This window comes from Dicentrarchus labrax, unplaced genomic scaffold (assembly GCF_905237075.1).
Source record: "Dicentrarchus labrax unplaced genomic scaffold, dlabrax2021, whole genome shotgun sequence".
NCBI classification, from domain to species: Eukaryota; Metazoa; Chordata; class Actinopteri; family Moronidae; genus Dicentrarchus; species Dicentrarchus labrax.
In genome coordinates this window covers 16,715,782-16,743,227 of record NW_026136709.1, presented here as the reverse complement: position 1 = coordinate 16,743,227, position 27,446 = coordinate 16,715,782, and the positions used below count along the sequence as shown (strand labels likewise).

The 27,446-nt window shown below is 40.9% G+C and overlaps 2 protein-coding genes across 4 annotated transcripts; one reads left to right on the top strand and one right to left on the bottom strand.

Moving 5' to 3' along the window:
* The first annotated feature begins 136 nt into the window (after nt 1-136).
* Nucleotides 137-15,731, top strand: LOC127369509 (phosphatidate phosphatase LPIN2). Of its 3 annotated transcripts, none has more exons than XM_051410959.1 (20): nt 137-231; nt 6,615-6,815; nt 7,609-7,704; nt 7,876-8,159; nt 8,238-8,354; nt 8,490-8,613; nt 8,772-9,240; nt 9,630-9,729; nt 10,021-10,208; nt 10,606-10,699; nt 10,794-10,863; nt 11,348-11,431; nt 11,732-11,811; nt 12,366-12,522; nt 13,036-13,184; nt 13,292-13,378; nt 13,480-13,632; nt 14,045-14,159; nt 14,313-14,416; nt 14,502-15,731. In XM_051410959.1, the coding sequence occupies exons 2-20, from the start codon at nt 6,624-6,626 to the stop codon at nt 14,644-14,646; spliced, it is 2,808 nt and encodes a 935-aa protein (XP_051266919.1). In that variant the 5' UTR covers nt 137-231; nt 6,615-6,623; the 3' UTR covers nt 14,647-15,731. The 3 variants fall into 3 exon arrangements, with proteins under 3 accessions (XP_051266919.1, XP_051266920.1, XP_051266918.1); XM_051410960.1 differs by lacking the exon at nt 137-231 and adding an exon at nt 251-391; XM_051410958.1 differs by lacking the exon at nt 137-231 and adding an exon at nt 3,507-3,581.
* emilin2b (elastin microfibril interfacer 2b) lies at nt 14,444-27,194 on the bottom strand. The gene is made up of 9 exons (XM_051410957.1): nt 26,909-27,194; nt 26,598-26,723; nt 25,664-25,845; nt 23,781-25,535; nt 18,162-18,371; nt 18,021-18,077; nt 17,886-17,936; nt 17,685-17,801; nt 14,444-16,608 (listed from the first exon to the last, which is right to left on the bottom strand). Exons 1-9 carry the CDS (start codon nt 27,040-27,042, stop codon nt 16,277-16,279), a joined length of 2,964 nt encoding a protein of 987 aa, XP_051266917.1. The 5' UTR covers nt 27,043-27,194; the 3' UTR covers nt 14,444-16,276.
* Between the last annotated feature and the right edge of the window lie 252 nt (nt 27,195-27,446).

The window sequence follows — 27,446 nt, the reverse complement described above, 5'->3', positions numbered from 1 at the left end:
GACATTCCTCATAAATGTGTAATAATTAACCTTGATAATTAACCTCATCATACGTCCTCCTGCGTTGTCATCACGTGAACCCCCCCCCTCCCGGCGCTGCGGGGTCACGTGGTGCCGGTCGGCCTCCAACCATTGGCTGTGAGCGGAGCAGCAGCAGAGACTCGACAACCTGCCCGGTGCAGGAACCGACAGTAGGTGCGACTGCCTGCGGGTGAGCCTCTACTCCAGCAGGTAGGATGATTTCACCCTGCTGTATCATTAGATACTGTTACAGATAAATTATAGTAGGAAGGATTTGTGTGAGTGCTGGTTGCTGTGGCTCCTCTCGGCTGTATAATACCGGTAGTGGAGTCCTTGAAAGCCTCCTGAGGAGTCATTTATCGGCTTGTGTGTGAGTTTGATACTAAATATCGTATTTAAAGTGTTATAATGTATGAACCGGGTATTTACTGCTGCACGACGCGTTATTGGTAGTTATGTAATTCAACTTTATCATAAATGTCTCTTTAAATGTCAAATTAAACCTTCCAGTTGTGTCCTTAAACGCCTCATAGGTGTTTATGGCGAAAATACTTAATACTTACTTATTAACATTATCTACAGGTGCATCTGTACAGACTGGACTACATCTTTAACTATGTTATTAACATTATGAGGGAGTTAGATGGATATGTTAAAGCTATTTAATGTATTTTCTGATCTTAAAGTTTTCAAACTTCTTATCATTTGATGGTGTTAAACAGCAAACTCTCAAACAGAGATAATATGTATGTACTGTATTATATCTCAGTTGTGGTATCAGAGTCAATATTTAAGATTTAGGCTATTGTGACACTATATTTAATGCTTTATTTTCTTTTCTTAAAGTGTGCAATACAGTTGAATGAGCAGTGAATGTGAACATATTCAAATAAATAATGTATTTTTCCCCCAGAGTGACCATACCACCCACACATGCTAGATACTTGAAAGCATCATTGTTAGTGCTTAAATGATTATTTGAGTAGTTTTGCCAAATAAACTCTGTTACAGCTCTTTAAATGTGAGAATCTGTTGCCAGCTGAGTTTGCTGACATTGTGTTGGTTGATTTTGTCAGGAACTGGCGGTTTAAATAATAAAAAAAAACCCTGCAGACTCAGTGACAACAACAACTGGCTGACGCAGAATCACGTTGGACTCTTGGACGTAGTGAGCAGGAGAAACGTGCCGAGACAGGGAAAGCTAGATCTGCACTAATCTTGTAAACAGGATTAACACCTCTTAAGGTCCCCTCAGATGTGTCGTGGATGAGAACTGGTTGTGCTGGGTTGTAGCATCAAGTAGCTACTGGGCAGTTTGTAATGTAAAGAGGAACAACAAAGCTTTAGGAGTTTAAGGTCATGTATTGTATTGTGTTCATGGACGATCTGTAAGCGAGGAAGCCCCACATATTGTTCAGGAATATATACGGCACTTTCAGATTCCAAAGGTCTTTTGTTTCTTTCGTTTGATTGGGTCTTGACCTTGGAAACAGTTCAAACAGACAAACAGACAAAACAAAACAACTTGAGTTTCACTTTCTCAACCAGTCATCATCAGCCAGACTTGGACCTGGAACGAGAGCTGAAATAATTAGCTGATTAATTCATTCATTAGACATTCAGTAGAAAGTATTTGAGTGATTATTAAACATTTAGTTGATTCCAACATCTCTGCTTTCTTCTGTGGCAGTGAAGTGAATAAACAAGCACTTTCTCACTATTTATTTGACATTTTATTGACTTAATGCTGAATTGCCTCAAGATCCAGGAAGATATATTGGTATAAATATGATATAATATTAGTAGTTATGTTTTTATTTAGTGTATAATCACCTGGAAATAAGACTGGTTGTGATTTTGTGACCTTAAAATTAGACATTTTCATCTACAGTGGGTCATTTTCTACAGATTTGGACGTGTCGAACCGCCATATTTCTACTTCAGCCCATAACGCGGTTTCTCCTTCACGCTTGATTGAGTCAAGTGGTTTCAGTTGGTTGCAGTTTGCAACTTTACTGCGAGATAAATCCTTAACACTGGTCCTTTGATCAGAAAAATAATCACAAGATTAACCAACCATGAATATTGTTGTTAGCTGCCCAACTGGGAACTACAGAGATTCAAACTTCCCATAATAAAAAGTTGAACTTGACAGCTCATCTGATGAGTGTTTAATATGGTCAAAAGCTCCAGAAGTGGACTTTTGATAAGTTGATTATTGATCAGGGAACAAACTCTAATTTCATTCCATTTTCAGCATATTTCAAGTGCACACTACCTTAGTTTTGTTCAGGCTTGAAGTGCTGCAGCAGAGGGGTCTATGTGGAGTGCTGTGGTAGTTGAACTCTTACTAAATTTGGTGTGGCGTGTAGATGATGCAGACAGTGTGTAGTCAGCTCACTGGAGAGTTCTGGTTGTGCAGCGTTGCAATCATGACTGATGACTCTCATCTGGACACTTCTGCTTTGTCTATTAAATGAGCATTGCAGCTTTCTGTGTACAATGTGGTTCGCCACAGCACACTGCAGGAGCACCACGTACACAGTCTGTCAACTGGGGCCACAATACGCTGGAGGCTTGCAGTAATGTTTGCTGTGTCATTTATGTTATTTATCAGTGAGTTACAGCTGTGACTTAATCCTCAGGTCATCACTAAACAACGTGGCTGTAGGGATGGAAATCTGTTGGTCCACTAGTACACTGTAATATCTCAGTAACTATTAGATGAATTAACATTTTGCTCAGACATTCATGGAGCCCAGACGATGTGTCCTAACTTTGATGATCCCCTGATTTTTCCTCTAGTGCTTATTTGTAGTTTGAGTGAAATGTCTAGGCAACTATTGGATGGATTACCTTAATATTTAGTAGGCCTACAGACATTTTGATTCTTTGCAGAACGTATGACCTTCCCATCAGACTCAACTAGCATTTAGCCAAAACAGAGCTGCTGGGATGGTTGTAGACTCTTATAATTTGGTACAGACATTATGATCTCCAGGATTAATCCTAGTAGTGACGCTGGTGATCCGCTGACTTTTCATGTAGCTCCATCAACAAAGTTTAGATCTCGACCTCTAAAACAGCTGACTGAATTCCTGCGCCTCAGCTGAGATTAATATTAACATATTATAACATGCCAGTATGGTCAGTCATTCAGTAACATGCTACAGTGCAGCTTTTGATGTGCTCTTGTCATTGTAATTCACATTATAGAGTAAATTGTTTATCTGTTAGTCAAACAAATAGATTTAAATGTTCCCTCAGGCTGTTTTCTTTGTAAAAAAAAAAACATTTCAAGCTCAGGTTGGCGGTGACAGGGGGCCGGAGCTAAGAGAGGTTATGTAAGCGTTTTATGGTTCAGACTAGGGGCAGTTTGTGCTCAGTCGGAGGGGGTTAGAAGGGCCTCGGGAGCCGTGATGCATGGCACAGACCGGGACCGGGTTGGCTGAGGAGAACAGGGTAGGAGAGGAGGCCCCAGCTGAGCCCTTGGGGGTGACATGGAGCTCTCAGGGAGGTTTCATGTAGAGCAGCAGGACCTGAAGTACCCATGGACTCTGGTGAGTGGGTGTGCTGGTTGGGCGTAGACAATTTGAATATGAAGAGTGAGAAAGTATTTTCATCATATTACATTGTGGCTCTCATTAAACACAAATTTAAAGACGGGAAATGTTGTTAGTCTTGCTGTGAATCTCATCCACTCTGGTAAACCTGACTTCATCCTAAACCCAGTTCTAACTCTAATCTTGACTCAATATTTAAACCCAGAGTCTAACCCTAACCCAAATTAAACATCTGTACTTTTCTATTGGGGTGGCTGATAATGGATAAAGTAATGTGTGATATCAGTCTATGGCTCTTCTGCCAGCAGCGTCAGGGTCTCTTCCTCTCCTCTTGTGCCGTGCAGAGGAAGTAAGTAGGCTAGCTTTTGTGCCTGCGACACGTTGGACCTTCTCTTTCACTCTTTCTCTCCGGATCTCCGGATTAGGTTGTTCCTTGTAGCCTGTAAACATGTAAATAGTTTGTTTGACCTTGTCTCTCGCTCTTTCTACAAACATTTCTGGATATAACTCAACGTAAATAGTCTGTGTAAGCTTGTAAATATTTAAATTGTTTGTTTGATCTTCTCCCTCCCATTGTAAATATTTTGGAAAAACGTTTTTTTTACTTCCAATATTCAATGTCCCTGTCGTGAGTTTGTGATTTATAGGTCAAATAATAATAATGATGCTAAAAGTGTGTGTATGTAAATAGCAAAAAAACAAACAAAAAAAAAGGTTTGCATGTGATAGAAATAAACAATAAACATTAACTCAACTGATGATTAAAAGAATAATTAAAACTGATTGTGGCCAATAGGGTGATATATTCAGATATAAGTGCAGAGAACAACTAGCAGAACTTCTCTGCCGGTTATTAAACTATATTAATTATGTTCAATTTGGGACAGAGGTTGTTAAGTATGAGGCCGTTGAATGTAGAATTCGGGAAACTGAGGAAGAAAGTTAATTTTGATCCCTGATAGTAGAGTTTTAATGCCACACTGTTGTTACCTGATAGTGAGTTGATGATCATCACTAGACTGTAGAAACACAGTATGTCCAGAACATGAGGCAGATCGTGATGGGTTCCTTTCATTGTGTTATGTTCCTGCTATATTCGGTGTATCCATCATTATATCATGTGTTATATTTCCCTCTAGCACCAGTTCAGTGCATTAGAGTTCAGTTGGTGCAGTGGCTGCCAGTTAGAGAGTCTGAATGGTTTCAAAGTCCACCCAGCTGGTATGCAGCTCTGATTCAGTCAGTGTAAACCATTGTCCTAAATACTGAAACACTCTGTTGATTGATTTCATTAGTGGTCTCATTAGCAGTGTGTATGAACCTGTATACATGAGTGAAAAGATGTTTTATTTAATCACTCAGTCAACCTACTCAATGATTAGTTCCTCAGATGCACAGATGTTTGTCATTCGGGGGTTTACAGGGCTTTTATTTAGCTTGTCACATTTTAAAAGGGTCTATTTTGAAATGCCTTTCTAGAATTGAGAGTGATACCGAAGGACGGATATCAGCTCATCTTCCTGACAGAATGCGGTCATTTCTCAGTTTAACCTTGTGCCTCTACTTTCCTAGACATGTTTAATGTTTGTTGATGCATCAACTGAGCGTCTGTCAACTGATTTGAACTGAGCAGACAGTAAATATTGTAGCTTTGTATAATCAGCCCCACTTTCTCCCCATTCTCTGTTAGCTGAATGTTTCTAGTGCTGGTTTAGACTGAATGGTAGCTAAAGAGAGTTTACTAGCAAATCCAGAGTACTTCACCCATTACATTACATACATAGTAGGGGCAAACTTTCACATGCAACACAAGGCCTTTTGTTAACCTCCCTATAGATCTCCTTTTAAGCAGCAATCACAGTTTGTTTTTAACCTTTTAAACTATTCAATTTGTGTATCTCTTTACCCATTTTGACATAACTAAACATGTTATGTATCATGTTTGAGCTGTTTTCTGACTCCTCACAAGCCGAACTAACAGCTATGATGAGCAGTTATGACAGAAAGCTTACTGCACTGTAGTTTGTGTACTCATGTTAAGTGATGGTGAGTCACAGCTCATATACTGTTCACTGTCTATGTTTTATTTTCTGGAATACAGGACTGAATAAATCCACTTATTTATTTTATTCCTCTGTTTATGTGAAGCCTTCTAATACAGAGTTCTAGTACATTTTGGATAGATGCAATACTTTAGACACATTGTGCATAATACAGGATAATACTCTCTGACCTTTGAGCCTTATTTGGGCTTTTAAATTATAGATAGTCATGTGCTTTCTGTTGCAAAAACCTTAGATCGGCTTTGTTGTTGCGGTTGTCACTGAGAGAGACCATTTGAAAATGACTTCAGCTCCTTTGAAGTCAAGAGGGGAGATCACCACAGTATGCACAAACAGAGAAGCTAAAAGTGACTGGGTCTGTTTGGGTTAATATATCTCAGATGCAGTACTGGGTTAACTTTACCCAGTACTAATGGAGAGAAAACCTTTGTGTCACCCATTGATCAAACCAAAGACAGTTAGAGAGATTTATTTATATTACAGAACTATATATATGGTTATTTTGAGCCATGGTTAGACAAATAGCATTTACTATAAATGTGCATATGACGTTCAAAGCTGCAAAGTATACACATATTATTAACAATCGGTATTAGATTAAAAGGAGCTAGAGTATCCGGCTGTATTGAAAAAAATTGGGTCAGTTTTGAGCGTGGGATTTTTTAGAGTGTGTGGAGACAGAAACACACACTGTCCGCTCTGCTCTGGTCTGCAGCAGCCTTAGTGCTGCAATCGAGGGCCTGATTAAGTCTCGATCAGCTCAGGTCTCTTTTGAGGAAAATGGGACAGAGCCACTGTGTTTAGGGACCAGCTTGCATTTCCTTTGCAGACTATTCTGAACAACAGGAGACGCTGGCCTAATAAAAGAAAGTAGCGTGTGGTTTCAGTCTGCTAGGTGTGTGAAACTTGTTTTTAGAATATTGTCATTACGTATATGCTAATTAATGAAGGGTGTTTTTGCTGACAGGTGGACACCATGAACTACGTGGGGCAGCTGGCGGGCCAGGTGCTGGTGACAGTAAAGGAGCTGTATAAGGGGATCAATCAGGCCACTCTGTCAGGCTGCATCGATGTGATCGTCGTCCGACAGCCTGATGGAACGTTCCAGTGCTCCCCTTTCCACGTCCGCTTCGGAAAACTGGGAGTGCTGCGCTCCAGGGAGAAAGTGGTGAGTACTTTTTAAAATTTTATATCATAACCACTGAATTTTAAAGGCTTAAATTGGCTCTAATTGCTCTTCTCCTTCCCTCTGAATCTCTTTGAACATTATCATCCTATCCACTCTGTGCTTCTCACAAGAGCAGATTGTCCTTCCAGTCTATTTATAGACACTGTGTGGTTATCAGCTGACGACTAAGGTGGGATACACAGACTAAAGCTCAGTTTAGCCTCTTATTCACAACTTGTAAAGATTCATCTCATCCCAAAAAAAAAAGTCTTACAGAAGAGCACACAGGAAGTAGTCTGTTGTTGACAGTGAAGACAGTTTCTTGTAAATCATGTGGGTTAAAAGCATCTGTGGCACTGTTGAGAAACCAAGCAGGAACAAACAGATTAAAAGATTTGTTTAACCTTTCTGATAATTTAAAGAAGGAAGAAAGCATTGTGTGTGCACACAACCTCCATACTGTATGTGTACTGTATGTTGTTGACCTTTTTTAGTCAGCTAATTCTACACAGGCAGCCCAGTTCTGATTGAAACCCTAACATGGATAGAAACTTGTGGCATATGCTGAAAACAGCAAGCCATTGTACAAGCTGTTCTGTGGCTTAACTCTAATTCTTCAGGTAAATCTGCGGCAGTTTTTCTGTATCAATGAGCTGTGTTGTAGACAATGCATATGTTGCCTCATTAATGCCTGCTAAAACCTGAAGCCAACTGAGAAAGACGTAGTGAACTACACACGGTAAAGCTTTGTACAGAGTAATTCTTAAAGAAATGTGTTTGTTTGACTCTGCAGATTGACATAGAAATCAATGGGGAACCTGTGGAGCTACACATGAAGCTTGGAGACAATGGAGAGGCCTTTTTTGTCCAGGAGACAGAGAAGCACAATGTGAGTATTGTCGATGATGAAAATAAAAAATAAAAGTCAGCTAAACTGAATTTGTTTACCAGCAGATATTAATTACTGTGATAACAACATACAATATTTCTAGGACCTGTCCTCGTTGTCCTTTTTTTTTTAGCCATGCTAGCAGCGTTATTTATTTTTACCTCATCACAGGAGATTGTCCCCGCCCACCTGGTGACCTCGCCCATCCCCACAGAAGAGGCTCTGTTCAAGAGCAGAGAGCCCAGATGTGGGGCATCAGTGGTAGAGAAGAGTCCAGAAGACCCGGCCGCTGGAAACCTCCAAACCTGCTCCAGCACAGCCGGCAAGAAAAGAAGGAGACGCAGGAGGAAGCATAAGGCCGAGCCACGCAAGGAGGAGCAAACCACACCTGCAGGCGGGGAGTTCGAGCTGTGTGAGCTCAGTTCAGATGAGGAGCACAGTGCACACAATGGACGGTGAGCAGACACACGCTGCAGCTTTGTGTGTTTACTTGTTGTAAACTTTTTGTTAATTGTATTGTTTCCTGTCTTCAGGGCATCTTCTCTCTCCACGATAAAAGACAATATTGAGCACAGGCAACATTCCCCACTCACCACCCTCGAATGGGACAGCTACCCTTTCTCTGACGGAGATTGGTCCCCTTGCACTAGGTACGGCCCTCCCACTCCCGCTGTCCAATATTTACATTGTTCATACAAACAGGGAGAAACAGTGAGACATTATTTCCAATCCGCTTCATCAAGAAAGAGCTGACTCAGTGGAAATGTGGTGTTTGTTTACAACAGGGAGATGTCCGAGCCCATGTCGCCCAAGAGCGACTCTGAGCTGATGGTGAAGCCGGCAGAGAGCATGCTCAGGGCCGAGTCCCACATGCAGTGGACCTGGGGAGAGTTTCCAGAATCCACCAGGGTGAGGTTCAAGTCTAGACTGGTAGAATTCGGTTTAAACTTAGATTTTAGGGACAAAGGAGATTTGTGGGGTGGGACCTGTCTAATCCTAAATTATACATATTCAGAGACTTGCGCGCGTGTATTTAAGCTTCATCTTATGTTCTCTCTTGCATCCAGGTCAACAAAAAGGACAAATCAGAGCCAAAGACTTTAACCATCACTCCCTCTGAGAACACACATTTCAGGGTTATCTTGAGCACAGAAGCGATGGAAGAAGAGTCGAGGGAAGAAGAGAGAACCACAGATCCCATTTGCAGTATTGTAAAACCAGAACCTCGGACCATCAAAGTTGAGCCGTGCAGCTGCAAAGTACAGCCCCCCGAAGCTTCTTCGCACAACACAAACATTATTAAGCAGGAGCAAGACCTGTCTGATTTAATGTCTAGCAGTTTTACCACTGAGCCGGGTTCCACTAACTCCATAACAGAACCTGTGCACAAGGCCAGGTGGACGTCTTCGCCACCCAGCCGCAGGGACAGCGGCTCCGCTGGCAGTGGAGGCAGTAACATGGTTGGAGACTCGGCGGCAGTTTGTCCTGATACAAGAACCTCGTCTAAACCCACGGACTCGCCCATCAAGAGAAAAAGTAACATGACTTCCTTCATAACTCGCTCTGAATATGTGTTATAGTTTCTGTACATTGTGTTCTTAACTGAAGGGAATTGCGCTATTTTTTCATTGTTTAGTATTGATATAAACATTTAAAAAGTCCTATGAATGACAGAAAAATAAGAGGCTAGAAACTCTCTCAGCAGTTTTTGCTTGGTACAGTAGGACGTGGGAAAGTCATGAGTAAACCTCCAGATTATATGAACGTACTCTACAGCTAAGTGGATGTTAACAGGAAGGATGTGGTTTCTATTTAGGCCTGAGTTCATATTCTGTCTGGGGCCGCTCTGCATTCACATGCACAAGTTAAAAGAAAAGGAAGTGAAAAGATTTCTGAGTAAACGTCTCGTCTTGGCTTTCTTAAAGGTGTGAGGAAGAGGAGCCAGCATCAGGGGCCTGAAGATATTTACCTGGATGACCTGAATGCACTTGAACCTGATGTTGTTGCCCGCTACTTCCCAAAAAGGTACAAACCTGGAAATCTTCCCAGAGTGAAGTCATATGACCTCATTTATGGTTATTTAATTAAATAGGAGTACAACTTTTGGTACTTAGTAGTTTCAGTACTTGCCATGTTGCTATGTCGCCACATTTGGGTTCATACAAAAAATACCGAGGGGTGATACCCAGCCCTAACTGTACACACAGTAAAGACAAAAATTGACATCATTGTGCAGTAGAAATGGCTGCCACTATTCATGCAACTCAGTGATTTGTGCTGTGTGAAACTGGACTGTTTGTCCGTGTGTGTGTTCAGTGAGTCTGATCAGGTTCCTAAACACTGGGTTGAGATGGGGAGGCGTTCTGGATCCCAGTCGCCGCAGTCTGTTGGCAGCGCAGCAGCAGACAGCGGCACTGAGTGTCTGTCTGACTCTGCTGGTGACCTCCCTGATGTCACCCTGTCGCTGTGTGGAGGTGTTGGTGAGAACTCTGAGATCTCTAAAGGTACCCAGAAATCTCTGGTGGCAGCAGTAACACTCATACAACATGTTTCCTCTCATAACTGTCTCAAAATTACATTAGTTTTTCTACTTGAAAACAGAATACAGGATCTAAAGTAGTTTCTAACTTGAAATTTTTATCTTTTTTCTCATTCTTATTGTTCACATTAGTCTTGTAGCACATTAGGAGTCCAGCATGTCACATTGAATTTGACTAATCATATTACTTGTGTGATAAATGAACTTGTGAATCCTCAAAATCCTTGTTTATAAGGATTAAACAAGCAGGCTGCATTACATATTTTGACTACCCTGCTTCACGGCCCCATACTGCAGACTGATTGTGTTGTAATGGATGTATAAATAATTCTAATCAGGCTTTTTTGTTCCATTTAATCCAGATAAATTCATGGAGCACATCATCACCTACAATGAATTTGCAGAGAATCCAGCAATAATCGACAATCCAAATTTGGTTGTTAAAATTGCAAACAGGTGAGTCTTCCACAGTTTAATATGTGACTCATTAATATGTAATTACATGATGTGCACATTACAGCTAAAAAAAACCCTCTTTTTTCCCCCTCAGGTATTATAACTGGACACTGGCAGCACCGTTGATACTTAGTATGCAGGCCTTTCAGAAGAACTTGCCAAAGGTATTCTTTTGGTCTAATGAGTTTTATACTGTAGTCATTGACCTCTAAAGTGTGTCTGCACATTATATATATATATATATATATAATGTATATATATATATATATATATATATATAATGTATATATATATATATATATATATATATATATATATATATATATATATATATATATATAAATATAAATATATATATATAAAATAAATAATAATAAAAAAATATATATATAAAAAATATATAAAAAAATATATATATAAAATATATATATATATATTATTATAAAATATATATATATATATATATATATATATATATATATATATATATATATATATATATATATAAATAAATAATAAAAAAAAAAAAAAAAAAAAAAAAAAAAAAAAAAAAAAAAAAAAAAAAAAAAAAAAAAAAAAATATATATATATATATAATATATATATATATATATATAATTAAACATGAATAATTTATGTGAATGGCAGGCTACAGAGGAGGCCTGGGTGAAGGAGAAAATGCCCAAAAAGTCTGGACGCTGGTGGTTCTGGAGAAAGAGCAGCGTGAAGCAGGTACTGACTCAGTGTGACTCAGCCTTAAGTCTTTAGGGAAAGTGACACTTCCATCTGTGTGTTTACACTGTAGTGTCAGTCAGTGGGAATACCATACTGCTTGTAGGAGTTTGCATTGTAAATTAGTCTAGATAATGAGGAAGAGGTAGCCCAAATGTGTCACTAACCATCACACGCCTGTTTTGCATTATTACGTAAAGACTGTGAAGAACTATGAAAGAACCTTTATGTCATACCTCTGGTTTTAAACTCGAGATGTTTATCTCATAGAAAGCTAATACTCTCTCTTCTTCTGGTCAGTTGTCATCAGAGACCAAGTTAGAGAGGCAGGAGTCCCTGACCAGCGAGAGCCCTGCCCTTCACCAGGCCCCAGAAACACAGTGAGTCAGCAACAAAGCTCTGGCTTCCTCACAACACTACAGTCACACACCAACACAAGCAGTGTTGGGTAAACATGTCCCACAGAGGCTGGATTAGCATGTTAGTCAGCCAGCAGTGATGTCTTTTTTATGACTCATAAACTCACCATTAAGCTGTCAGAAGAAAGACTTTAAATACAGTTTGAACCAGGCTGATTCTAGTTTTACCTTTTTGTTAGAGATTAGTATGTAAGTAAGTAGTAAGTAAGTTGTCGTCTCAAATAAGAGAATAAAAACATGCTGCATATTTACTGTAAAACAAAGCAGAGTTACTGTACAGGCAGATTAGGGCGTCTGCTGCCCTCTGGTGGCTCTAAATGATTCTGCAGGGTTCGTTTTGGTTGACCCTGAATCACAAACCAGTATAAATATGGCTTTATGTCTTGTTATTGTTCCTATTTTAATATATTAGTTGGAAAATCAATTACCATTGCAGATCACCTTTTCTCAGACTAAACGCACAATGGGTCGATATTGTTTGCTGGTCTCACTTCAGGCTGTATTCTCTCCTACAGGCAGAAAGCAGCAGAGTGGTCTAGTGACGATGAGACTAAAGAGCTGGACGCTGTGGCACCTGCTCTGACACCTACTGAGCATGTGCAGACTGAAGGACCGGCCCCGGTGCCTTGTCACTCCTACAAGAAGTCCCTCCGCCTGTCGTCTGACCAGATAGTAAGTGATCGCTGATACTGGCAGTGCGGCTAAAGTTAGGCAGATTATCAGCCGTTTTTCTGAAGCCCATTGAAAAGGGTCAGCAAGAGAAGAGCTTTTATTTTATTTAGTATGTTTGTATTGTGTGGTAAGAGCCCATTATTCACTTAAAAAGTGAGTCAATTCTTGAATTACATGAAAACAGGACACAGAAACAGATGCATTAACATAGACAAATGACAAAATAAGTAGCACACACTTAGCACATATAAACTGTCCAAACAAGCAAGCACGTGGACAAGAAACAGGACAAAGAGCATCGACAGGGTGACGTACAAATAAGACAGAGGAACAGTTTCCAGGAAACCAAAGTAAAACCAATGAAGGATAAATCCTAATAGTCTTTTGGTATCTTTGGATGACACAAGGTAGTTCACTTTCTACACGTCCATCATGAGTCAGGCAATGTTACAGCATTGTGATGCTAAATCGGTGTCCTCTTTTTAAACTCTACTTATCTTGTGTCTCTTACAGGCCAGCCTGAAGCTAAGAGAGGGGCCTAATGATGTCACCTTCAGCATAACCACCCAGTACCAGGGGACGTGTCGCTGCGAGGGCACCATCTACCTGTGGAACTGGGACGACAAGGTCATAATCTCCGATATCGACGGCACCATCACCAAGTATGAGAAAGTCTAAATGTCCTCTTTTTCCATTATATTGTGTTTACCCTCAGGCAGAAATAACACTGTCTCATTCGCCATATATTCTGATCATTTTCTTCCCACAGATCAGATGTGTTCGGTCAGATTCTGCCTCAGCTCGGGAAAGACTGGACTCATCAAGGAATCGCTAAGCTTTACCACTCCGTACACGAGTAAGACACAGATGACGATAACTGTTTTGTCAGCATAACAGTGAGGTGGCTCCAGTTAAATAAAAATATTTCATCCATTAATGAATATCTGACTGCTACAGGAATGGTTACAAGTTCCTGTACTGTTCGGCCCGAGCAATCGGCATGGCTGACATGACCCGAGGATATCTGCACTGGGTGAACGACCGAGGGACTCTCCTGCCTCAAGGACCCCTCATGCTCTCCCCCAGCAGCCTCTTCTCGGCCTTCCACAGGTTAAAAAAAAAAAAACTTTTATTCTAAGCTTCTGCTTACAGTCTGCTTAAGTTATAGATGTTTATCTGCACTTTTAGCTGCTAGTCTTCCAGCAAATGAATTACAGTGCAGATCGAGCATGTATGTATGTCTATTTTTAGAGGTAATTTATGTAACTGAGTAACTCTGCTTTGTCTTTCGTTTGCTTTGCTGGAATTTAAATAGTTTGAACACTGCTCATCCTGCCTTGTTAAGAGCAGGATTCAGTTTTTAAAAACCAAAAATCTGAAATTGATGCAGAGAGTGTTTGCACTGGTTTTGTGCATTTTGGATACATGTAAACTCTGTAAATGTTTATAAATGATAGCCAGTTTTGGGTAGTAGTTGTGGCCCATTTAGTAAATTAACTCTTCCTCTCTTTCCCTTGTTTAGAGAGGTCATAGAAAAAAAGCCGGAGAAGTTCAAGATCGAATGTCTCACCGACATCAAGAACCTGTTTTTCCCAAACACAAATCCCTTCTATGCAGCCTTTGGAAACAGAGAAAGTGTAAGTTTCACATTTCCTCACTGTCACAAGCTTTCCTTCACAACATATTATATTTGTATGAAAACCGTAGGATTACCAATCTCCAAGAGTATGTTTAGTTAGATGCCATGACTCAGAAAATAACTTGTATTGTCTTTTTTCCCTGTGTTTAAGGACGTGTTTGCCTACAAGCAAGTGGGTGTGCCTGTGTGCCGGATATTCACAGTGAATCCCAAAGGGGAGTTAATCCTCGAGCAAGCCAAAGGCAATAAAACATCGTGAGTATTGAACCATCAATGGAGTCATTGTTTGTGTCTCTCAGACAGATATTTATTGTTCCCACCACTGGTTTTTGATTTACAGATACAGCCGACTTAGTGAGCTGGTGGAGCATGTTTTCCCTTTACGAAGTTCACAACACAGCGCCACCTTCAGCTGCCCAGAGTTCAGCTCCTTCTGTTTCTGGAAACAACCCATCGCTGAGGTGTGTTTTGAGGAGCTGCTTTAACTGATATTAATGTGTAATTACTTGAAATCAATGTAACTTATTTCACGACTGTATGCACTGGATTAATACCAATAAGTCTTTGTAAATGTCAGTTTTATAGGCAAGGAATAGTTTAATATCATCTTAGACAAAACATTTTGGTATATTATTGTATTCCATATCCTCTCATTGGGGACCAATTCCCTTCATGCACTTGCAGAGTTTTCTTTGCGCTTGAAGGCTCTGTCAGCTTTTGGCATACACAAAAGCATAAAGTATGACGTATCAGTCGTTGTTTGTACCACTTGTTACAGAGAAGATACTGCCTAAGCTCTAATTTAGGCAGTAAAGGTACAATAACTGTGCTGAGACTGGCCTCCGTCTTTCTCTTTCTGACTTGAGAACTACCATAAAAAATACAAATAAATATTTATAGCAGCTATGTTTTCATTCCTTTAAGGCCTTATTCGCACTGTAACAGTCTTATTTAATGTGTAGAAATCTTACACCACTATGCTAGGGAGAAAAGAATGTGAAAGGATTCGGCTCAAGTTTAAGAAAGCACTTTCTGAGCTGTAGATACTGCTGCTATTTGGTATCATATATACATAATATATAAGTATTTTTCCAAAATCAACTAGAGACTTACGGTAGGAAAGTATTTTTGATGAATTTTGAAATCTTTGCTGATGTTTTCTGCCAGAAATGATTTAACCATCGTGAAAACTACAGTATGTTAATGTTCCCGCCTGTTTTTGTTTTGATTCTGCGGAGTAACAGCCGTCAGTAATATTTGTTGTATTCTTTCTATGAAAGTGACAAACTTTGTGTGAACACACAGTATTTTCCCAGTTCTGCTGCTTGAAGTGTTTTCTGTAGACGTGTGATTGCATGACTTTGTTACGACGTTAACAATGTAAGCACAAAGTATGTTTTGGATTATGTTTTTGACAAATACATTCATCTTTCATCGTTTGATCTGCTTTTTATTTGTCAGTGCGAGAGGTTAGATTTTTATAGTGTCATAACTGTAGCTCTGCTGTACATAAACTGTGTATAATAGTGTATTTACTATATATATTGTATTAATAAACTGTTAAATCAAATGTCCTATGTTGGATGATGCTTTAATACAAAAATATATATATATTTGAAACGACAATCAAAGCTTGTTTTGCACACTGACAGTTTGAGTATCAACAAGAACTTTTTTTGTCTTTCTGAGAAACTGATATCTGTCCAGTTATTAACTAAATTGATCAACTGGAACTCAAATTTTAGCACTAAAGATTAATTAATTAATTAACATTAATTAGTTAATGTGTTTTTAAATATTAAGGAAGAAACTCAGATTGCTGCAGTGGACAATAATTAAATGTTCAAGTGAAATATGTATTTGTAAGAAACAAAACTTCACAATATAAAATATAAAATAATTGCAATGTAAACACACTATATATTAGTACTCATGATAGAAATAATCTGATTCATTATTGGGAGACTGTATTGTGTTTTTATTTATTTTTTCCTTCTGTAAATAGTTTCCTCTCCTCTGATAAAATCACTATTAGTGGGCTGCATCCTCAATAATGGACACCATACACCACTTATGGCTTACATAAGGTGTCAGTTGTCTTTAAGAAGGGCAGGGCTACCGTTTTGACGGGCTGGGGTAAAGAAGCACAATGCTGAAAGATGACAGGATCTCAGAGGAAGCTGAGATGGCGAGTTTTCCAGCGCTCAGGACAAGTCCGGCTCGATCTCCTCTCCTCAGGGACAGGATCAGACTTAGCGAGGTTGAGCTGCTGCAGTTACATTGATCATGTGACAGCGGTGCTGCTACCCCTGACAAGAAGCCAGTCGAGTCCAACTTCTGGATGCTGCGATTGGACACGGATAGGACCGCTTCGACCCTCTCACCTCGCTGGGCCGTGAGCACAGCGGTCACCAGGTAGCGGCCATCCGTGGGAGCTGTGAAGATACCTGAGGACACAGCAAGATGCTCTTAATACACAAGTTCTTTCCCGAAGAGACACCACTTTGGTCCAGACTAAAATATCTTCACAGCTATTGGAGGGGTTCCCATGAAATTTTGCACAAACATTTATGGTCCCCAGAGGTCTCATCCTACTGATTTTAATGCTCCCCTGACTTCCTGTAGCGCCTGACCTACATAAACACACTGGACCATCAGCGAAAAGATCGGTTATTTCTTTATAGTTCTTACTGCCTGCCACCAGGTTGGATACAGTCGGATTCCCCTTGAAACGAGGAGGTTGCAATTCAATGAGAGTATATAATTAGTGGACAAAGCTTCCGTGTCTATGAAATGAAGCCAAAGCAGAAGTGTCTTAAACATGCATTGTATGTAATGGCCAGCAGGGGGCAGCTCCATGGGCTGCAAAAAGACAAGTCAGATACGATGGACTCTTATGGCCAAATGACCAATCAGTAAACAGTTTCCTAATGAGCTGATGGTCTCAATCGCTAGATTCAAGTAACACGATGTTCCTTTTGTCAATTATGGTCACATTTAGAGTAAAGTAAAAGGATTTAGCCTCACAGAATCATGATTACCAACAATATTACATATCTCATAATCATCTATAGCCAAAGAAAACAGTCTGGAAGAACTGGTGTAACTATTTCGGTAACCATATCTTAAAGCAGCAACACTTTTTGTTGATTCTGGCCACCTCTCTTGACAAAAACAAATCCGACCAGGTGGCATGTGTTAAGAATAACAACACAGAAAAAGCCAGTCTTCTGGTGCTGGTGGTCTGCTGTGCTTATGGTCATACAGAGGCATCAGTATTAAATCGAGAATGTTTCCTAACCAGTTAAAAACTCCTTAAAGCATAGTAAACAAACTGACACATTTTTATCATCTATTAATTCTTAAAGCAATTTCTGAAGCAAATATGTCAAACATTTACTGGTTTCAGCATTTTAGAGGTGAACATTTGCTGCTTTTTAATGGACTGAATCAGACTCATATTTTAAGTATTTTGTGGTTTATACTTCACTGTTTGGGCCAGTTAGACTGTAGTAATAATTACCTGTGTTAGTGTCATAGTGTTCTCCATCATTGACCAACACCTTGTTGAATCGAATGATCCCAATCTCTCCCTTGAACGGTGAAAGAGTCAGACCAGCTGAGAACGACACCTTCTCACCTGAGCACAGGAAAGGAAACGTCACAGGCTAACAAACATTATATTAACAGAGACAGGAACTTGTATAATGAATAAACTCTTAACCTGAGGCTGGGGAAGGTTTTTGTGGGGCAGGTCTGGGGGGCATGCTCACATCTGTTGACCGAAAGAAAACTTGTTTCATTTACTCCTGACAGGCTCAGTTGTCATGCAGCACAAAAACAGTAAAGTTGTATTTACCTATGATGAGTGGCGTGTCAGGCTTGAGCGAGTCAGCAGATTTGATGTGGGGGGACGCTATGACATAAAACAAAAAGATGAAACACATGAAGTAATGCTGGAAAACATGCAGAGCAGAATGTACATGTAGGTGTGTCTCACCTGGAGCTCCAGCAAAACCCTGAACGGGCATCATGCTACCGTTGGCCCCCTTGGGCAACTTGGACGAGGTCATCTTGCCTGGGGGTCCCGCCTCTCCGGTCTCGATCACAGGTGGCTGTGGGAAGGAGGCATCCAGGGGACCAACCGGCACCGGGAGGCTCTTACTCGAACCCTGGGGAAGTCCTGCGTCCTCCACGGCAACCTGAACACCTGAAAAAGACAGATAAGGTAGTGAGCGATGGGGTTGAGGCTGCAGGTCAGAGAGAGACAGATGCAGGGCCAGATGTTTGGAGGTCAGATGTGTTAACAAACCAGCTGGTTACATGGCGACTTTTAAACCTCACCACTATAACTACTACTGTCATTATACGCAGTAATAAATCTTGTCTCTTGTCTCACATGTCGAAATGTAACCATTAATGTTAATACAGTGCACGCGCTTTTTCTTGCTATGACAAGTTCAAGAGTCTGCTGTAAGAAAAGTCTAGTGAAGCAATGTCCACCTCATGAGTTGGTTGTCTTGTGTAGACATATGAGAGGTGGCCAAAATAAGATGTATAGCTTATAATACAAAGAGGTAAGTGTAACCATAAACTTAACCTTACAAATATAGGTAATTCTCAAACTGGGGGTAGGGCCACTGCAGGGGGGCGCACATGACCAGAAAGTGTAAAGACCACGTCAAGTTTAAAGAATTATATTCATGCAAGAAAAAAAAAGCCACAAGAGATGCTTGCAAGGAAATCAAGATTCAGGTTTGCAAGATTTATTCAGACGAAAGATAAACAGGTTAACGCTCACAGAGCTGAAACAGGACGAAGTATTTCTATAAGGAATTATTTAGAGATAGGACCCAACAGCACTAGGGGCTGCCCTAGCTGTGTCTGACAGGGGAATTGGGTACAATCTCAACTTCACTATCAATATATATGATAGAAATATCTGTCTAAAGTGTCTAAAGACTTTATCCTGTACTTCGTCTTGGCCTAATGCAAGCAGAGACACTCTATTTACCGCATTTTCTCTTGACAGCAGACAAATTTTTCATTGTCATTCCACCCCACCGTGACTCCAGTACAACTCTACTGCAAACTACGGCCTAAAAATATATAGTTGATTTTAAAATAAATTGATACCACAAAAGAAATTAGAGGTTTCATAATAGTTGTATTGACTGAAGGGCTTCTCTTATTTCATTTTGATGACTCTGTCAAGTACTCCACAGGGTAATTTGATGATAATTTGAAGTTTCAGATTTTGAAATTACCTGTTTGTACCAACATATATTGATTGATCTTAAGTTGTATTTCCACTTTTTCACTTTCATTTTTACTAGAAGAAACATGTAATTGTGTTTATGTTGATGGCAGGGCTACCGTTGACTCTCATTAACGGCCAAACAGTGACTTATTATCTGAGCCTGTTATTATGGACATAAACCAAGAAAATGACAGACCACTGTCCCCATCTCCCATCATATGGTGATCAGCTCTGAACTACATGTACCGCTGCATTCCTGAGAACCACCTCTGAGACGAACCGCAGAGTTTATCAACCAATCAACCGTCCTGGCTGGGGGCACATAGTCGCTGTTACCCTTTGGTGTACGCTGAGACAACAGGCCCCAACTCTGCTGCTCCAAAAGTAAAACCAGCACATAAAAGGCATACCAGCAACATACCAAAGGCACGGCCACATGTTCAATCACCAGACAGCTTGTCCCCTCACCCCGGGGAAAAAGGGTAATTTAGTATAGAGACCAGAAACGTCTGCCTGTTAAACACAACATATGGGGAGGAACCGGTGTGCAACCGTAAAACAGCACAGGGGGGTAAAGTCTGCGTATACGCACATGTGCGTGTGTTTCACTGGTCTGCGTTTGTTAGTCGTGTCACTCCTCATATAAAGCCAAGTATGTGCTCCTCCAGCGAGGAGGCTTTGATGGGGCCGATTCAGATTTCAGACCCAGTGCCACAAGGATAAAAGAGGCAAACACAGGATTTATGTATGTATGCGAGAGTGTTGTCACGATAAAAGAGGTGAGATGTAAACAAATGCAGCTGGATCTGCTGCCGACCACAAATTTGCATCTTTCCGCCAAAGCAGCATGGGAAACCCTCGCTTTGTTGTAAGTCACTTACACCGCCTCCCCCCTTCCTGCTTCCAGTTTGAGGATACAACAGCCCCTTGTGTCACAAGTATGGCCACTTTCTGCATTACATACCACAAAATAATGACTGCACAGCAATTTGGCGCATGTTGACTTTATGAGTCATTGTTAGCCAAAACTCACTGGGCTCTTAAGAGATTTGATTTAGAAATCAATAAATCCAGAATTTAGAGCTCAGAAGATAAAAAGGCAAAATTTCTTACGTCAGATAATGTGACACCTACTCTGTCGGGATGATGGTATACAACGAGCAGCCAGCAGATGCTGCAGGCTTTATTGTTCTTGAGGGCTTTCTGTCAGGTCCCATCTTGTTTTTGGTTCATGGGGTTATCATGTTTGAGTGCGTCATCCTACAAGTTGCCTTATCTCTCATAGGTCATTAACCTACCAGCTTGACCACTGAGGAGCAGGAAAGCATGTTTTCTTATCTCAAAATGCCCTCATAATAGACGTCTATGATGCGGTTTTAAGTTGACTACCTTGTCAAACACAATGAGAAGAATGTGCTTTCACGCAAGTAAAGGGATTACACTAACAAACTTAGTAAGTGGCACTGTGCAGTGTATGTGACTACTGGTAATTTTGGAGGGCATCAATTATCTATCGAGTTTTTCAAACAGCAGCCAGACACAATAACAATAAGGAGACACATCTTAAGGTCTTTGCTCAGTTGTCGTGGATGAAAAAAATACGAACTGGACGTTGTTTTTTTTGTACAACTTTCTAATAAGTAATTCTTGTCAAAGTAAAAGTGTTTATATGTTCTAACTAATGGCTTTATTCATAATTAATAAATTATGTAGTAATACTTTATACATTAGTTATAAACCATTAATAAGAAAGGGGACTTTGGGTTGCCATGTTGTGAAAAGTTATTTTATCCATTTGGTGTTTATCTTCCTCTAGGAGGACACTTGATTTATCTTTTTAGATAGATGTTTAGTTAACCTCCCTGTGAACTAAATAGCTACCACCTACCTACCCTGCAGATTTTCTGGACCAAATCATTTTATTAACAATTTATTAAGAAGTATAAATCTAGACTTGATGGATTATTAGAAAACACACACATTTATTAACAGATTATAAACATTTATAACCGCATTCTTACCTTACAAAAATGATTTTTATAACCTGGCAACACAGAAGTAACTTATCTATAAAGCATAAATGGTTCATTAACTATTAAAAAAGCTATTAGTAACAACTTTTAAATGGTGCCTTGTTAGAAAGTGGTACCAATTTGACACAGCATATGTGTCCCACTGTTGAAAGAAGAAGCAAGTTTTTAAGCTAAATCTCAGTGGCTTATGTATTTCTTTCATATTGTGCCAGCAAGCTGTAATAAATTAAATTGAAAATGTCATGATTAGTATGCACTGAAAGCAACAGAAACACTTAAAGAATGACATATTGTATCTCTCTTCGTCCCTTTCCCGACCCTCTCATTTAAGGTTAACAGCCGGTATGACATCATGGTAAACACATGGACAAGTAGCCCTTGGGAGCCTGGTACAGCTTTGAGCGTTCACACTATTTACTCCAACAGAAAAGGAACTCAGCCATGAAGTTTAAAAAATTTGAGAAAACTGCAGATGGAGACAAAAAAGTGTGAGAAACAGGGTGACATAAATGTTGATCCAGTAGCACCTAATCTAAACACACTGGAGCTCTGGGCTCTGAAATAAAGACGCCCATGAGTGGTCCCTGAGTGATAAGCCGTGTGGAGATCTCTCTGTCATGGACTCCTCCAAGCAGCATTTTCCAGTCTCTTCAGATAAGCAGGGAAGGAGATAATAGGATGAGGCCGCTGGCAGCGCAAAGACAAACAAAGTTTATACAGAAGCGAGTGGTCGAAATGGTCCCGGTAACATCGCTGCGCATGAGTGGAAATGGTGAATAATTGTGCTCCCACTTGCAGAGCGTCCCAATGATAGAATGATGAATTAAATGTCATATTATGAGAGCAGCCATGGGGTGGAGTGGCAATAGTCATCACTGATTCAGTATTTGGCAAAACTGAGAACGAACTAGCATCTCTGAGCTACAGATATGAATCTGCAAAAACTTAAACAAGGATGCAAAGCCTCTGGTCTGACTTGGACTTGAACCAGAACAAGAACTGGGGCTATTTCATTCCAGCTCCCCTCCCATGAGATTCTGGACTGGGTCATATGCTGCATCACCTGCCCCATAAAGCAGTGACTGAAAACTAGCTGGTCCCAGAGGAAGAGACTCGGCTCGTAAACATTATGGGCGTGCTTCTAGTTCAAATTTACAACTGTGAGAGTCAGAGGAGTCCAGCTCGGTCTCATAGGTACCATTAATGAGCAGACTCATAGAAGAAGTATGCAACATATGCACCGATATGAAAATCTATACTTTCAAAATTGCTTACAATAACAAAACCAAGGCTTAGAATAATATCCAGCATTAAAGATGAACAAATAGCTAAAGATCCACAAGATAAACTACAGGTGAACAAGATCCCGCTACTGCTCACACACTTTACACCCTAAAAACTATACATACATACAAGTTTATGGGCAAATCTAAACATAAATGCAAACTTGGATGCACAAAAAAGCCGAATGAGCAATATTTCTTTATGCCAAGGCATTGCTCAACACAAGTGGGGTCTATTAAAATCAAGCATGTGTCTTCAATCAACCCTGCCTCCTTTAACTGAGAACATGGTTAAATGAAAATCCAACTTCCTCTCACTCACACACTCAAACACACTCCAATATTGCAACCTCCCCAATAACACGGCCAGCCTGTGATACACAAATGGGCTACAGTCCAAGCAATGATCTAAAGGGTTGGGAAATATTACAGCTATTTGGATTGATCTTAAGCTTCGACTATTTAAACTTCTGTGGATAATAAATCAGACTCACACTGATATAAACCTGAAAAAAAAAAAGGTTTAAAGCAAGACTATGTAACTTTTGCTAATTAGCAGCAACGTCAGCATCACATGGAAAAGCCAGTGGGACAATCAGAAAATAGTCATGGTCAGTGAATCAAGTACGTAATGTTTGTTATACAGTAACATTAGCCCACCAAGTAAGGCTTCAGTAGCAAAACCCTTGAGTGTACTGACTTGAACAAGAGTGTATTTTATTACTGAGGGGTTAAACTTTTCATTTGTAACAAGGAATGTTATTTCTTTAAAAAGTTGTATAGTGTTGCTTTAAATCTCTGTATCATGGGAACAAAGTAATAACTGACCTGAGGAAGATTCATCTAGGATTGCAACGTTGTTATTAATCATGTGGCAGTGAGTAAGTGTGCAGGTGTTACCATTTTTTCATGATGCCTTTTTCTGGCAGCCTTGCACTAGAGTGATGCATGTACAACTATCTTCCACCAATGAGGTAATCTCTCACACTTCAAGGCAATGAAAAGAGTCATTTTATGTTTGCGTCACGTTACCTACACCTTACCTGTCTTCCCAGGATTGCTGTTCGTTAGCACCTGAAGGTCTCTGGCAACATTAGAGACGTGGTTCTCGAGGTTCTGGTAAATTCCCCTCAATCCTCCAATATCTCGGGCATGAGCTCGAACTGTACCATTCAGCTGGTTGATACAAGTCCACAACCCGGTAACATGTTTGTTCAGACCCTCTTTGATCCTCTGGAGACTACTGGAGATGGGGTCCAGCTTGCCACATAAACCCTCCACACTAACAATGCGGCTGTCAATGTGGGCAATCTCCTTCCCGACATCCTCTGTTTGCTCTCTGCAGTGGTCAGCCTCGGCTTTCACCTCCCTGCCAAGCTCCTCCAGCCGGTTTCTCAGCTCTTGTTGCTGAGTCCTGTGGAGCTCCAAAAGGTCCTTGGCCTCTTGCTCAGCCCCTGTTTTAACTTGACCCCAGGTAGAGTTGAGACTCTGCAAGGTCTGAGACTGCTGATGGACTACATCTGATACAGAGTCCTCCAACCTGCCCACACGTCCTTTCAGATAGCCCAACTCGCCATGTATGTTCTCAATGCTAGTGCTGTAGTTAAGGAGTGGCCCCTCCGTGGCTCCAAGGTCATTTATCTTGGCTGTTAGGCTCCTCTCCATAGCATCTACAGCTGTCCTACAGTCTTGTTGAATGTTTTCTACGACAGTCAAATTAGCCTTGCACTCCTTTGAGCACAGTTGGTCCAAGACATCAAATCTATCCTCCAGAGTTTGAACCGAGCCCTTTAGAGAGTTAACGTCCCTTTGCAGAGCATCCTGACTCTCTGGCTGACCACCAGATGGGGAGTTGGTGAGTGTGTCTTCTATGGCGACCAGCCTGTCCTCCAGAGTCTCCTTCAGGTCTTTGATGGCCTCTGCACGTTCAATCTTTAGCTTCTCCTCCACAGAGAGGCACTGGGCCGCTAAAGTCTTCTCAGAAGAGTTCAAACGGATCTCAAGGTTCTCCACATGAGCCAGAACAGAGTCAGATATCCGTGTGTCTTCCTTTCCTGGATCAACCAGCTTGGTCTTCAGGTCTTGAATCTCGTTGCGGAGGTCAGTTTCCTTTGAGTCCATGAGCTCGGCAAGGCTGAGGTAGTTGGCTTCTTGTCCCTCACACTGCTCCCGAACTGACAGGATTTTATAATCGCACGAGTTCTTCAAGTCTGCCAGTTTGATGTCCATGCCCTCCATTAACTCCTCTCTCAGCACGCGTATCTTCTCGTCCAGGTAGCCACGCAGGTCTGTGTCACTGGCTGGGGGAGCAGGAGGGGGTGTGGACAGCTGGTTCTGGGCAGCCTCCATTAACAGATGAATTTGTCCGTCATGGCGGTTGACACGGCCCAGCAGGTCTTCCAGGGTATTGCTCTTGGACTCTAGATCGTCTGTTACCTGGCTGATCTTGTTCATGACCTCATCCATCTGCGTTGTCTCAAGCGCAAATGAGAAGTCCTGCACCTGGATGCTTTGGGTCTCGGCACCCCTCGCACTGGCAGGCTGTCTAACGTTATTCAGCAGCGTAAGTAGCATTTTACTGGCGTCCTCCTGGAAATCCAGTCTCAGACTGGAGGACATATCTGTCATTCTTGCCTGCATGTCAAGGACCATCTGGGACAGTCGCTGCACCTCCTCCTCCAGGTGTGCATTTTGATATTCTCCATGACCCCCTTGTGGCCTGTGACCTGTCTGACCTCCAAACTGCCCCTCCCCTCTCCATGGATGGTTCCTCTGGCCCTGTGTTTGCTGCTCTGGAGCTATAACAAGAACGGAGAGAGAAACAGGAATATACAAGAATACTTTTAATCCAGCAGTTATTTGCTTATTTAATTATGTTTCACATATTTTCAAGTTGGATTTCCACAGTTATAATCATGTATTTCACCTTGTTGGACTGGAACATGCCCAGAGGCAGAGGGAGCATGAGGCAAACGCTCTACTTGGAGTAGTCTTAGGTCTTTCACCTCCCTGCAGTCGTGGCCCTGGTAGCCCGGGCAGCACTTCCACTCCAGCTCTGTCACAGTCTTGTATGCAATCTTATATGTGGGCTTAAAGTGGGTCCGATATCTGGAAGCATTTAACGCATAAATATGAATACACTTAATTACAATAGCGCCATTGTATAATATAAATAATTATCCTGCTCATTAGATGCTCAATTGACAACTTTGTGCAACTCTCCCTTTCTCCAGAATACAATGTTAACTTGGATGATAAAATCTGTTTGTTGACAAGATAAACACCAGTCAAGTTTGCAACTAATGAATCATTCAGTTGGCAGGAAGTGATTGAAGACTTTTACACCACTCATGAGGAGAGTGTTGGCCGACTTGGCCCTGCCACCCGATGATTAACTACATCTCACAAGTGTGTTTGTTGCTCAATGAACACTGAAGCAAAACAAAGTAATGTAGTCCATGTTTGCCATTCATTAAGATTCAACACAGATGCCTGATAATCAGGTTTTTTTGCCTCATAAGTCATGTTTTCAAGATTCTTAGAAAAAGAAATCTAATAATCTATATTAATATTAATTTTAAGAAACACCAAAGGTAAATAAGTGCACTGTAATTATGAAAGAATGATGCAGATTCAATAATGCATGTAAAGGTTTTATCCTGAATCTATTCTACAATTCAAATAAAAGAAGTGTAAAGAACACAGGGGGGTGTTTGAGAAACCAGCAACATAAGAAAAATCTAATAAAGTCATTTAAAAACATTTGCCAGTGTAACAAAAAACAGTATTACCTCATATTGTTAAAAATACTAACAAAAGCAAAGACCTCCACCCACTGTTCTGGACTTCTGGGAACTTACATCACTTGTTGCGCACAGTTTGGCAGCTCCGGTGGACATGGTACAAACTCCGGCTGCACGAAACTCTCCGTGCCTCCCACGACGGCACAGCTCACGTTCTTGTGCACAACGTAGGCGCACCAGTTTCTGCAGAAAACCACCGGTTAATCTATCCTGCGGCGCGTATTGGATTACTTGTCCACATTGAGACAAAACGCTTATATTTACGCATAGCGGATGATAAAAGCCACACTTAAATCAGTCATCAAATACATGAGCATTTTGTTAACATGCGAACATGAAATAAACTTTAACAGACACCCATCACTCACTTATTTCTCTGTCGTGCGTCGGAGCCAGAATACGCGTTGCCCTGGAACATGTTATATTGGTAAGGTGATCCAATGATGAGTGGAAAGGTTAGAAAAAGGTGAATAAGTGGCAGTCCGCAGAGTCCGCGCTTCATGGTTCAAATATATTTTTTTAATCCTCCAGTATCTTTTCAGATTGTTCTCAGTACTGAAGGTCTGTGGTCCAGAGATCTGGTCTGTGGAGGCACCGCGGGTTGTTCCCTCTCTGAGTTGCGCAGAACTAAACAGCCTCCTTCCAGATGGAAGATTGGATGTGACGTTACGGGACCCCCTCCAATACTGACAGATGCTTTTTTTTTTTTTTTTTTTTCCGTTTCTCAGATCTCACACACGCACACACACAAAGCAAATCCCACATCCAACTCTCTTCTGCATCCAAAAACACAATGTCATAGGCCTACATTATTTCCGGAGGCTTAAATTTGGATAATGATTGTGTTTGTTTCGAAAAGATACAGTAATTAACCCGTGCGTGAAATGCGTGCGTCTATGAGCGTCT

Excerpts from the sequence above, each read along its gene's own strand:
- LOC127369509 (XM_051410958.1), top strand. The coding sequence starts at position 3,522 with ATGGAGCTCTCAGGGAGGTTTCATGTAGAGCAGCAGGACCTGAAGTAC. Across the intron at positions 8,355-8,489 it reads GATTGGTCCCCTTGCACTAG|GGAGATGTCCGAGCCCATGT; the intron begins GTACGGCCCTCC and ends TGTTTACAACAG. Across the intron at positions 13,633-14,044 it reads CTCTTCTCGGCCTTCCACAG|AGAGGTCATAGAAAAAAAGC; the intron begins GTTAAAAAAAAA and ends TCCCTTGTTTAG.
- emilin2b (XM_051410957.1), bottom strand. The coding sequence starts at position 27,042 with ATGAAGCGCGGACTCTGCGGACTGCCACTTATTCACCTTTTTCTAACC. Across the intron at positions 26,724-26,908 it reads GACGCACGACAGAGAAATAA|AAACTGGTGCGCCTACGTTG; the intron begins GTGAGTGATGGG and ends GGTTTTCTGCAG. Across the intron at positions 17,937-18,020 it reads TGACACGCCACTCATCATAG|ATGTGAGCATGCCCCCCAGA; the intron begins GTAAATACAACT and ends TTCGGTCAACAG.